The sequence below is a fragment of the Odontomachus brunneus genome, unplaced genomic scaffold (assembly GCF_010583005.1).
Source record: "Odontomachus brunneus isolate Ranch 3 - 2012 unplaced genomic scaffold, Obru_v1 Obru_scaffold_084, whole genome shotgun sequence".
Taxonomy (NCBI): Eukaryota; Metazoa; Arthropoda; class Insecta; order Hymenoptera; family Formicidae; genus Odontomachus; species Odontomachus brunneus.
In genome coordinates, this window is record NW_022639534.1 from 933894 (window position 1) to 945402 (window position 11509).

An 11509-nucleotide genomic window follows, 5' to 3' on the forward strand; every position below is an offset into this window, starting at 1 on the left:
TATTCTTAAACGAAATATCATTTTTTAAAATGGTGAAAATAAAACTTTTATTTTGTTCAAGGAAACCATGTCATTTGATGAAACAACACTATTGTTTTAAATAATATTTTTTAAAAGTTTCTCTCAAAATTTAGTAATTCGATTTGTTTAATTTGGATTTTCTTGAATTTTTTAATTTTCTTTTGTTGGATTAATCATTATAACATTTTGTTAAAAATGTAAAAGTAATTATCACTGGTTCACTACATTACATCAATATTCATCGCATATCGAATGTTGCATTGTTTCAATATCTATCAACAAATTATCCAATAAACAACAAGTAAAAATTATATAACTATTATTTGGTGTTTGCTAGGTATGTTATAATATACTGTGAACAATATAAGGATACATTATATAAGCATGAATTGTAAGAACATCGTTGGAGTCATCAGAGTCACCGCGTGCGCGCTCGATCGTCAGGTTTAAGCAACAGTTTAATGCGGTCAGGACATGGGTGGGGTGACCAGTGGTATACTGCTTGGGATCGAAATTATCGCAGAAAGATTCATGAAAGTTTTGGAATGTGTTGACAACCTTCGATATCTAGTAGTTTATGAGACATGAGAAAATTAGGAATATAAGCATATTTTTGTAAACATTATGATTTTCTCATTTTTCACCTTCGCATAATAATTCTGATATTTGATTACTATCAATATTTAACAGTGATTTTATTATCAGTATTCACCAGAAATTAAGTACTGGCCAAAAAATTACTGAATTACTGGTAATATTTAATCACTAATAATTTTTCAGTATTTCTTAGTATGATATTTCTATAAGGAAATTATACTCCAACGATATTAGAAATTGGCGCAAAAACCTGAGTGATTGAGTTAATAATCATTCCTTTCCTATTATTTATCTTCTTATAGCTATATAATTCGTTATTTACCTTTATTTGTCTTTTTCGTAGCGATTTTTAATATATTTAAGAATATTAGAATAAGATTGCAGATAAAGAATAATTAATAAGAATATTAATCCAAAATTGTTTTATATTTCTTAGGTTTCTTGAGATTTTTTAAAGCAGATTATTTTTTTTAAGTTTTCTTATTTCACATATAATTTTTTTCTTAATTATTTACTAAAAGTTTGTTTTTAAAATGTAAAATTAAATTTCCTTTTTAAGTTAATCGGAAATAAGTTTTATCTCTATATTTCTAGATCTTCTTAGATCTTCTTAGATCTTTTTAGTTTAAAAAAGTAATAGAAACATCCAATTCCCACTTGAACAAATTTAAGTAATAACTTTAATCTGCACGAAAGATTACAGTTATTATTGTTTTTCTTTCATATAATTTTTTTCAATGTTACTATGTTTTTAATAGTTCAGAAAGTAAACTGTCAGTAAGGATTGTCTTGCTAAGAAGCATAATAAACTTGGCATATTTTAGTAAGTTTTAATAGGATATTCCACTTCCTAAAATATAAATAGCACATGTGAAATAAAATGAAATGAAATTACTGCATAATATCGATCTATTCCTCGGCTACAAATTCTTATTGTAATTTTTCTAGTAAAATTCTCTCCATGTAAGAGAACTATCTAGATAACATATTGAACAATTTACAAAAAAGTTTCATCCTAATATCTCTAACGGTTCTAGAGTTATTCTATACGTACGCAAACAAAGAAACATACATACAGGATAAACGGAGAACTTCTTTTGTTTAAAATCAGTGAAAAGATAATACAGATGTGTTGTTCTACTACTTAAGATAGTTATTTCGTGAATGGAACACCGAAAAATTAGTATTCTTGTTTTTAGAAAAAATCCTTTAAAATAGGCGCCAAGTATAAAATATTCTAAATATAAGATTTATTTCTCTTGTTTTGAGAAACTCCTCTCTATGTACAGAATTTTCCCTCAAAACAAGAGAAATAAATCTTATATTTAGAATATTTTATACTTAGCGCCTATTTTAGAGGATTTTTCTAAAAACAAGAATATTAATTTTTCAGTGAATCTATTGCTGGATTGTTTTGAACAAAGTCGCACGACGGAGAGAAAAAGTTTAATAACTTATTATGATCTTTCTATGTAAATTAAATTTTTACTCGTTTTACTTGTTTTATTAACAGATTACGATAAATAATCGTAGAGTACGCTACATTTTCAAATATATCTTGTAGGACTTTGAAACAGTGGAAGGATAATAAGGATATTTCAGTTCGCCATTTAAAGCAATTATCTCGTAACAATATTATTAAAAAGTTTAATCAAGCGATAAAAGTTGAGTATAATTTAGGAAATATATAGTATATAGAGAACATAGTATATATAGTATAGTATATCAGGAAATATATACTATATATAGCTAATATAGGTTGGACCGTTGCGAATATAATTACGAGAGCTTTTATTGCCTCATCAAAGAAGCTTTTAATATGCGTAAAAAGAGCATTTAATCCGTGAAATAAAAGTCGCAAACATTTCAACTACAAATATTTATAAGCATCAGTGTTGCGTTTAATATTGTCAAAGCCACTCGGTGGCCGAATTGATATCGCGATATTTCAACCCGGAAAATATGAAGTCCATAACTCCTAGTTGAGGCAATATTTTTGATGATACGGTAATTCACTAAAAAATTAAAAAGCGAGGAGAAAGATAATGCTAATATTAATATTAAAAAGAGCTCAAAGCATTTGTGGACCTTAATAACGTTATGGAGCTTTTTGAAAAAAAAAAATTTTCACAAAATGGGAATTATAAAAAATTAAATATTCTCACTGACAAATTCGAGCTTATAAAATAAATAAATAAATAATGGTCTTGAAATTTGGGGAAAAAGAACCGATAATTATAACTCTAATGAATAAAAAGGAAAGTATTGATACTGATTTCAGATCACTTCTATTAAGGTCAGAATGGTTACCGTTGAAGCGTGATTCTTTCGCAGAATAGAATTGGAAACAAATGAATAGAAATGGACACAATGATGTTATAATATTCACTATAAAATGTTCTACTTTTACTAATTTATAACTTCCTACAAAATCATATTTCTATTAATTTATAGCTTTTCATAACATTATTTACAGCTTCCCAAATTTTACCTAATTTTTACTTCTATCAGTTTTGTATAATCAATTTAAAGCCAAATCGCACTAGCAATAGCCGATTGGATTGCGACTGACAAATATAAAATAGAGCATTCTTCTACTTTAGTCAATCACTACTCTCAATCGCAATCGCTGCAGTGTTCTGATTGATAATAATATATTCAAATTAACAATCATTATTTCATACATAAGTAACGATATGTAATTTCGTTAGAAGAATTTTAAAATCTTAAATTTCAATAATGTTATAATTTTATTTAAATATTATAATAGTCTCTCATAAGAAATATAATATGATTATTTTGATGATAATAATGTATTCTTCCAACATTTAAAAACATCATATTCTCAATCTAATATTTTGTGTTTTTCATTTTAAAAATTATTCTTAAGTAATGGGAATATATTTTTCTTTGTTGAATCATATAAAATGCACTGATGCGGGTAACTTATTTTTGTTTAACTTCATTTGAGGAAGTCAAATAAATATATTTTCAAAACAAGAATTTTTTTTCTTCTGTAGTTGTGTGATTTGACCCATAAAATATAATCATTATGTTTAAAATAGACCGTTTTTCCGCAATTTGCATCTTGCGTCGGCTTTTATTGGCTTTTCCGTTATTTTATTAGTATTTTTAATATTATTATTATTATTTTGTATTACCTTTCAAAGAAGCTTTTAACGTTACTTAAGATATACCAACATTTACATCGGATCTTGTTGGCTCTTTCCTGTTATCTACATATAAGAGCCTTGACAGTTTAATAAAAACAAATATCCAGCTACTGAATAAAATAATTAGTCAGCGATGTGTTAATGTCAAGAGCTTCCACGACAATTGGCTTAACTCTAACAAGAATTCGCGTGCACTTTCTGTTTCAGTACACCGATTGGAATAACATAAATGACGGCTACCAGAATCAAAGAGCGATAGCAGACATCGTGGGCGATTATTTCTTCATTTGCCCGTCCACGTACTTCGCGGACTTATTTGCGGCCCGCGGCATGAAGGTCTACTATTACTTCTTCACGCAGGTGAGCGGTCTCCTTCCGTTTATGACCCCGTCGCGGCTATAAGTCAGTCATAGTCGGGGGTGGTCTCGCGTGTCAAGAGGCGTAGTCGACAGAACTGTCATTATGTTACGTTATTGTATTACCTACCGTGACATTTAACATAATTCAACGGTGATAATTTATGAGGCGAACGGGTAAAGTATTTAGCACTCTAATTTCCTTGTATGATGTCTGCGTTGTTCATGTGCGTGAAGAAAAAAGAAATAGAAGAAAAGGAAGAAATCGTCGATAGCCATCTCGCTTCGCGTTCGTTGTTTTAAGAGAAGTACTGATATGAGGCCGTGCTCGAACGCTGAGTACATTCCAAGTTTCGTTTTTCTTACACGAACATTCCGTATAAAATTAATTAACTTGAGAATCAGAAAAACTTACTCGGCATTTGAATACGTGTCACGAATACGGCTTCTGATTTGGGTAACCAAGAAAAATAGGAGATCCTTATAAATTTTTTTTTTCAAAGAAGTGGATGAAGATTTTAATATAAGGTTTTGAACATGCTATTTTGTCATTATTCTAAATGTAGAAAAATTAATATTTAAAAATTTTGCAAAATTCAAAATGACACAGATGGCAGTCAAAAAATCTAAATTTAAAATGCAGTAATTATTTTTATTATATTCTTTATTACTATATCGAGTCCATTATTTTATGTTTGAAAATTTGAATATTCAGTGAGATCCTAGAAACTTGTATATACTTATTTTGCTGCAAATATATTTAATATCGACGAATTTCAATATTTGTAACCATATTATCACATCTGCCATTTTGAATGTTCCATCGCATCATCCGAGTCGAAATTTTGATGCTACTTTGACGCTTTTAAGGATAGTTTGCGCCTACTAGACGGTTTATAGCCTAAGTAAAACCTATTTTGACGATATTGATACTAATTAACTTCTCTTTTGAACCTTTAACTCTACCTTGTCAAAATTTTGACGCTACTTTGACGCTCTTAAAAATAGTTTGAGCTTACTTGGATAATCTACAACCTAGGTGAAACCTATTTTGGCGATATTAACACGCATTTCCGAATCGAAATTTTAACCCTGTGTTGAACCTTGAATTTTATAAAATACATATGTTCTCTATCTATATACATATATACTTATATATGTAGGAGCTGAAGCTTCAATAGAGGTTCGCAACTGAACCTTTACTTCCTAAGATCCTATTATTATACAACCTACTTTGACGCTACAGAAAGTGAAAGCGGAAATTTCAGACATCATCAAGGCCAAAATAGGAATAAATTATATCATTAAAATTAAACCTACTTTGCTATCTTAGCTCCTAGAAGTGTAGAATTCAAGATTCAACATAGAGTCAAAATTTCGACTCGGACACACTCGTTTGCTAATTTTCTTTAATGTTAATCGAACTTTAATGCAACACCGAATGCTTTTCGATACAGACTCCATTCTAATTTACTTTCAAGAACTCTCACGAAATTATGCGTGAAAACCACCTTTATATACGTTAGAAATAAAACAAACAAGAGAACAGTGGTTAAAACTTACGATAAGTAATTTAATTGATCTTAATTTGATAATACTTATTCAATAAACAAAATGAACATGTTAACGTCGAGGTTAATTAACATCTCAATAATTACCGTGTGGTTGTTTGCAAAATGATAGGAAACTTTTTCCTTCAGTTCGACAAGTTCGACTTGAACATGACGCACGAGTTGTGTCAGGCGCCCGGAGCGTCGCATTAAATCTCGATTACGCGCCGGAACATTCTAATTGCGTATCATGTGCATCGACAAATCCGGGTCTCGATGTCGTTATCACCGCATTATATGCCGGCCTCGCGATGCGCCTCGCAATTGTGCCGCGCGCCGCGCCGCGAAAGAGCTTGCGGCCGCGAATCTCCCAAAGTGAGCGCGCGCGGTAACGGAGTTTACAAGAGCGGGAAATTGCCGCAGAAGTATTATGTAAATTGGATTCTGAGCCGCTTGCATGACGCAATAAGAAGATTTCACGATGGAACTAGCCGAACGAATGGCGGGGCGCAGACGGGGCGAAAAAAGGACACGCCGTCTAAATTGCGGAGGGAATATAACCGCGGGAACTATTATCTCCGTACAATCGACGATGAGTTGTTTGTTAACGTGATTTTCATGGCACTCGTGCTACTCGTGATACTAAGCCGGGTTGAAACGACTTGGCATAAGAGGCAGTTTGGCCCTGCATTTCAGAAGAAATTAAAAGAACCTATCGTGCAATGAATTATTAATTTCATTTTTTATTTAATTTTCAAGTGTGTGTTATGTGTGTTTTAATTTAATTTTTAATTTAATTTAATTACTTATAATTTTTTATTAACAACTTTTCTTATGAAACGATAAAATTACTCTTTTTAATCTTTTCTTTTTTAAAATATTAATAAGTCATTAATAGTCATTGTTTAATATGGTAAACTTTGGCACCAATTTTCTGAAACATAAAACATGATAACAAATAATGCAACTTAAAATTTTAAGAACAGTGAAATGTCTCTTACTGCGTACTGTTAGCAGTTATCATATTATTTTTAATTGAAAAATGTTACAAATTGTTTAATGCGTTTGCTATGTATTGTCCTTCATAACTGCATTGCAATTTATTTGCACAAGATAAACAATGATGAGATTCTTTTTTTTATTATTATATGTATACTAACATTATTAGATGATCTTTCCTCGTCATTCTAATTAAATTAATTTATTACTTTAATTAATTAATTAATTAATTGGTTGTGCAAATATCGATTATGTGTTTTGTACTACATAATCCAAACTTATACATTTCGAGATATAACAGGATTATGCCATTATGTCCTTAAAATGTTAAGTTGTATTATTTCTTATTATATACTATGTTTTAGAAAATTAATATCAAAGATTATCATATTAAACAATGACTATTAATATTTTAATAAGAAATTATAGAAGTGTAATATTTATTATTATAGAAGTATAGTAATTATCGTATAATATAATAAAAAAATAGAGAGTGAATCATTAGAATCATTAGAATAAAGCAGGGTTGAATTATTAGAATTAAACCTACTTTGCTATCTTAGCTCTTACAGCGTAGAATTAACTATTGTTAATAAGAAATTATAAGTAATTAAACATGCAATAATATATTTTATATATTACATGTTTTAATGAGTCACTTCTTGAAACTTTTTAAAATCAATTAGGAAATGAACAAGTTTTGCGAAGTATCTTAGTTGTATTAGTTAGAATAGTAATTTTTGCAAATATATGATATTATATGGAAAAAATATTATAATAAAAATTATAACAAAATTTCTTGATAATCTTGGACTATACAAAGATTCTGACTAAAAGCAAAATTATTGTAACGTAAATAAAACATAAAAATCATTATATTCTAGTAATCAGAAATGTTCATGCATCTTTTCTCGAACTACACGCAAGAGTGAAATTATAAGTGGAACTATAAACCTCATTTATTATAAAATAATATGAAATAACAAACATTTCTCAAGGAATTCTGAGTTACACGCGAACGTCTTGATATCAAGGTTTATAACAAACTTATTTTACAGAAAAAAATATATGAGTTACAATATATTCAGAGAAAAAACATAGTGGTAGCAATACCATAATATATAAATGACGCAAATTTTGTATTAATATATATAGCTTATATAGAATTAATATATATATATATATATATATATATATATATATATATATATATATATATATAGCCTATATATATATATATATAGCCTATATATATAGCCTATATATATAGCCTAATAAATTTGACTTTGGAGATATCGCAATTAAAATTGTATGCTGTTACGAAAACTACGTAACTATCTAAAAAATCTCGTAACTATTCAATTGTAATTGCAATATAACTACAAAAAATAATTTATTTAACTGCATTATATTAATAGTTTATTTAACTGCATATATGCATTAATTCTATACACATGGAGAAAGCACTAGGGATATCACTTGGCCAAATATGGTTACCGTAACAAAATATTGATGTTATTTTTCGCCTGTGCACACAAAAGGGTTGTAAAATCCATAGCACTCTGGAAGTAGTGCACTGCCCTGCTTTGCTGGCTGTATGTTTAGATGTTTTCAACGAAACACTCAGCGTTCATGGCACAACCAAATCTTACGGATTTCTCAACCATAGTATTTTTTCAGTAGACCGCAACAGAGAGACAGGAATATTTTTTTAGTCGAGGCACCTATACAGGGCGAGTCAGTAACTATCGCTTCCTGGAATATTTTCGAAGCAAGAAATAAAGTTAACCTTCAGATGTTTAAAGTTACTTTGAAAAAGCATCTTATGATGGTAATGCTTTTCTTTAAAATAGAGTAACTTTGAAGATTTGAATTTCACTTATGTTTTTGCTTCGAAGATATTCGGGTGATAATATAGTTCTAGTAATAATTTTTTCCGTGTACAAAACTCATAAGGAAGATCGGAGCTAGATGCCCTATATTTTAGAATTTCTGATTGTATAAACATAATAAAAGCAACCTTCTTCTATGTAATAATGTCCACAACCACAACTCTGTTAATTGTAGGGTAAACTTGGGTACTATAGCCATAACAGAAAGATGGCCATAAGTAGTAATTTCTTTAATAATTGCAAAACATTGCGTTTGTGTAATCAGTCACAAAGATAATCGATATTTATCGTAGTGTGTGTGCATACATTTTTTGAAATAGCAAGATTATGAATATTATATTATATCTTTATTTTCGGCTACCTGTAAAATTTCTTATGTGTCCACTAAAACTTGCTGTAACGTCGAATAAATTACATTTAAGCTATCGCAATCAACGTTAAATACATAAAATAGGTATGTAAATTGTAATATAACATGCATTTTTATTTTCGTTTTCACTATTTGTTTATAAGTACTATTATAACCGTCTTTTACTCACATTTTGGATAAGATGACCCACTATAATTTTTACATTTATAAAACGAAAGTCGTTATATTTCAAAAATTACTTTCAATATCACAGTAATTAAATCTTAAGTGCAATATGTTTTGATCAAAAATTGGTTTTAGAATTTAAGTTTTATAATAGAGATTTCTATTTTATATGTGTATTATATTTTTCACAAATAATATATCCTATACTAATATTAAATATCCTATACTAAAATGAATATATCAAATTATGTTTTTTTCATTATTTTATAAAAGAATAGGTACAGAATCTTGAACATAAAATATGTATGGGTCATTTATTTCCTATGGCCATCTTGTCTTAAACATTTAGATAAGATGACCAATACACACATGTTTTGATATTTTTGTAATAAATAATTTCATTGAGAAGTATTTTCCTTTTAACCTCAATGGTATTATATACTGTAAGCTTCAGTGAAGTAATGTGCCAAACGCTATTAAGAAATAACAATAAGAAATATATTTTTTTTACATTTTAAAAAAGTATGGCCATCTTATTCGAGTTTACCCTGTATTTTGTTTTGTAATAACCAAAATAGTAACATGCAGTAACATAATTATCTTGCCCTGGTACCGGCTTCAGTTGCTCAGTAGCGCAGTGTAAGGAGGCCGCGTATAGAATATGTATCTTAATTAATAGTTCCAGAGTCTCCACGAGAGGTCTCCTTCCTGCCAGCCTTTAATTATGGGTCAGCTTTATCTCAACCGCTCATGCTCTATTTCGGTCATTTTATGAATGAAAATTATACTTATTACCAGAAACAGTATATCATACACTTGCAAGAAATTTCATTCTAATTAGTAACATATAATCGCTTAATTTTATTCGATCAGATAGAGAATATTAATACAAAACTTCGAGAAGCTCGAAAATTTACTTTGCTATTATCAAGTCAATTTTTTTTCCATTTTTTAAGGCTCCTGGCTAGTCACTATGACTGTCCTTGTTTAATGAAAGAAGCGAGAAAACGTTCCAAGCGAGAAATTGTTCAAGCAAAAGGAAAATATTTGGACAATTTTACAAGTGTACTGAATCGATCATTAATGCCATTTTGTGGACATATCTTTTCACTTAAAAGTATAACGAACGAAATCTTGGTATGCGTTTTCTCGCTTCTGACGTCATTAAACAAGCACAGTCACAGCAACTAGCCAGGAGCCTTAACTGTAATGTTAGTCCGATTTTAATAAAACTCAGGAAAAAGTATTTCTAAAACTATTTCGCGATTTTGTACCTACTATTCCTCTCAAGATACTATTAACCTTAGGTATACACACTTATTTTTCGCATACGTAGATGCCACATTGGAGTCTGAAGAACCCCAGCTACTTTTTTTTATTATAACTCTGATAAAAATCACCATATTTTGACTTTTTTTCCCGATTGTTAATAGACTGATAAACACATATATTTATTAAGAATTAGAATTAAATCATAATAAACGTTACATAATAAAAACATGTTGAAACGTTAGAATTACTCATAAATGCAAAAGAAACGTCATTTTACCGTAATAGCTTGAAAAATGCATATCTTTTTTTGTAATAGAGATAATCGAAAAAAGTTTTCAGATTTTGAAAGGGCATATTTCAAGATACAAAGAAAAAAATCGTCGTTTAAATATTAGGATATTATCATGAAAATTACAAGGCTCCAAGTTTGACGATTTTTCATATTTCTATTTCCTGGCGATTTTGCAGACAAGTATAAGAGTTAGGATTTTTGTAAAAAAATACAAACTCAATAACTTGTAATGCATATAACAGAAACAGAAACAGAAAAAGAAAAACTTCAATAATTTAAAAGCGGCAAGTAACCCAACAAGGCAGTATCATTTTGGGCGTTTAGTCCATGTGTTTCTGTCTCCTAATAAAAATTAATTCTTTTTTTTACATTACTTATTTAATCTAACATTTTTTTAAATATTTACACTATGAACTCGAATAAAATGAATTACAAAATATATTTATTTGCAAAAAATGTTGCACGAAGTACACACTGGGGTTTGAGAAACCCCGGGCTTACTTTACGTGTGAATTACCACAAAACCGACAGACAATTGACTGCTCCGACAGTTGCTATCTACAGAGGAGACTTAAAATTTTTTTACACGGCGGTCGTATTCTTTTTTCTTATTCTCTCTACTAGTACTAGAGTTTCAAACTTTGCCTGGGGTCTCGGAAACCCCAGTATGTACAGGGTGAGTCATCTGAATCTATCACCTCCAATAACTCGTTTGTGTGGCCAGGAATCGAAAAAAGTTTCATATAAAAGTTGTAGGGTTTCGAGGGGGAACCAAAATGGCGTACCTTTCAACTTTTGATTTTGACCGAAAGTGGGTTACTT

General features: G+C 29.5%; 1 protein-coding gene across 2 annotated transcripts in view; it reads left to right on the plus strand.

Annotated features, from left to right (window-relative positions):
• Positions 1–11509, plus strand: part of LOC116847864 (acetylcholinesterase-like) — a 523728-nt gene that overhangs the window by 437414 nt on the left and 74805 nt on the right. For both annotated transcript variants that reach the window (XM_032823340.1, XM_032823341.1), the window contains one exon: positions 3999–4151. In XM_032823340.1, the coding sequence (XP_032679231.1) occupies positions 3999–4151 (153 nt within the window). The remainder of the gene's footprint in view (positions 1–3998; positions 4152–11509) is intronic.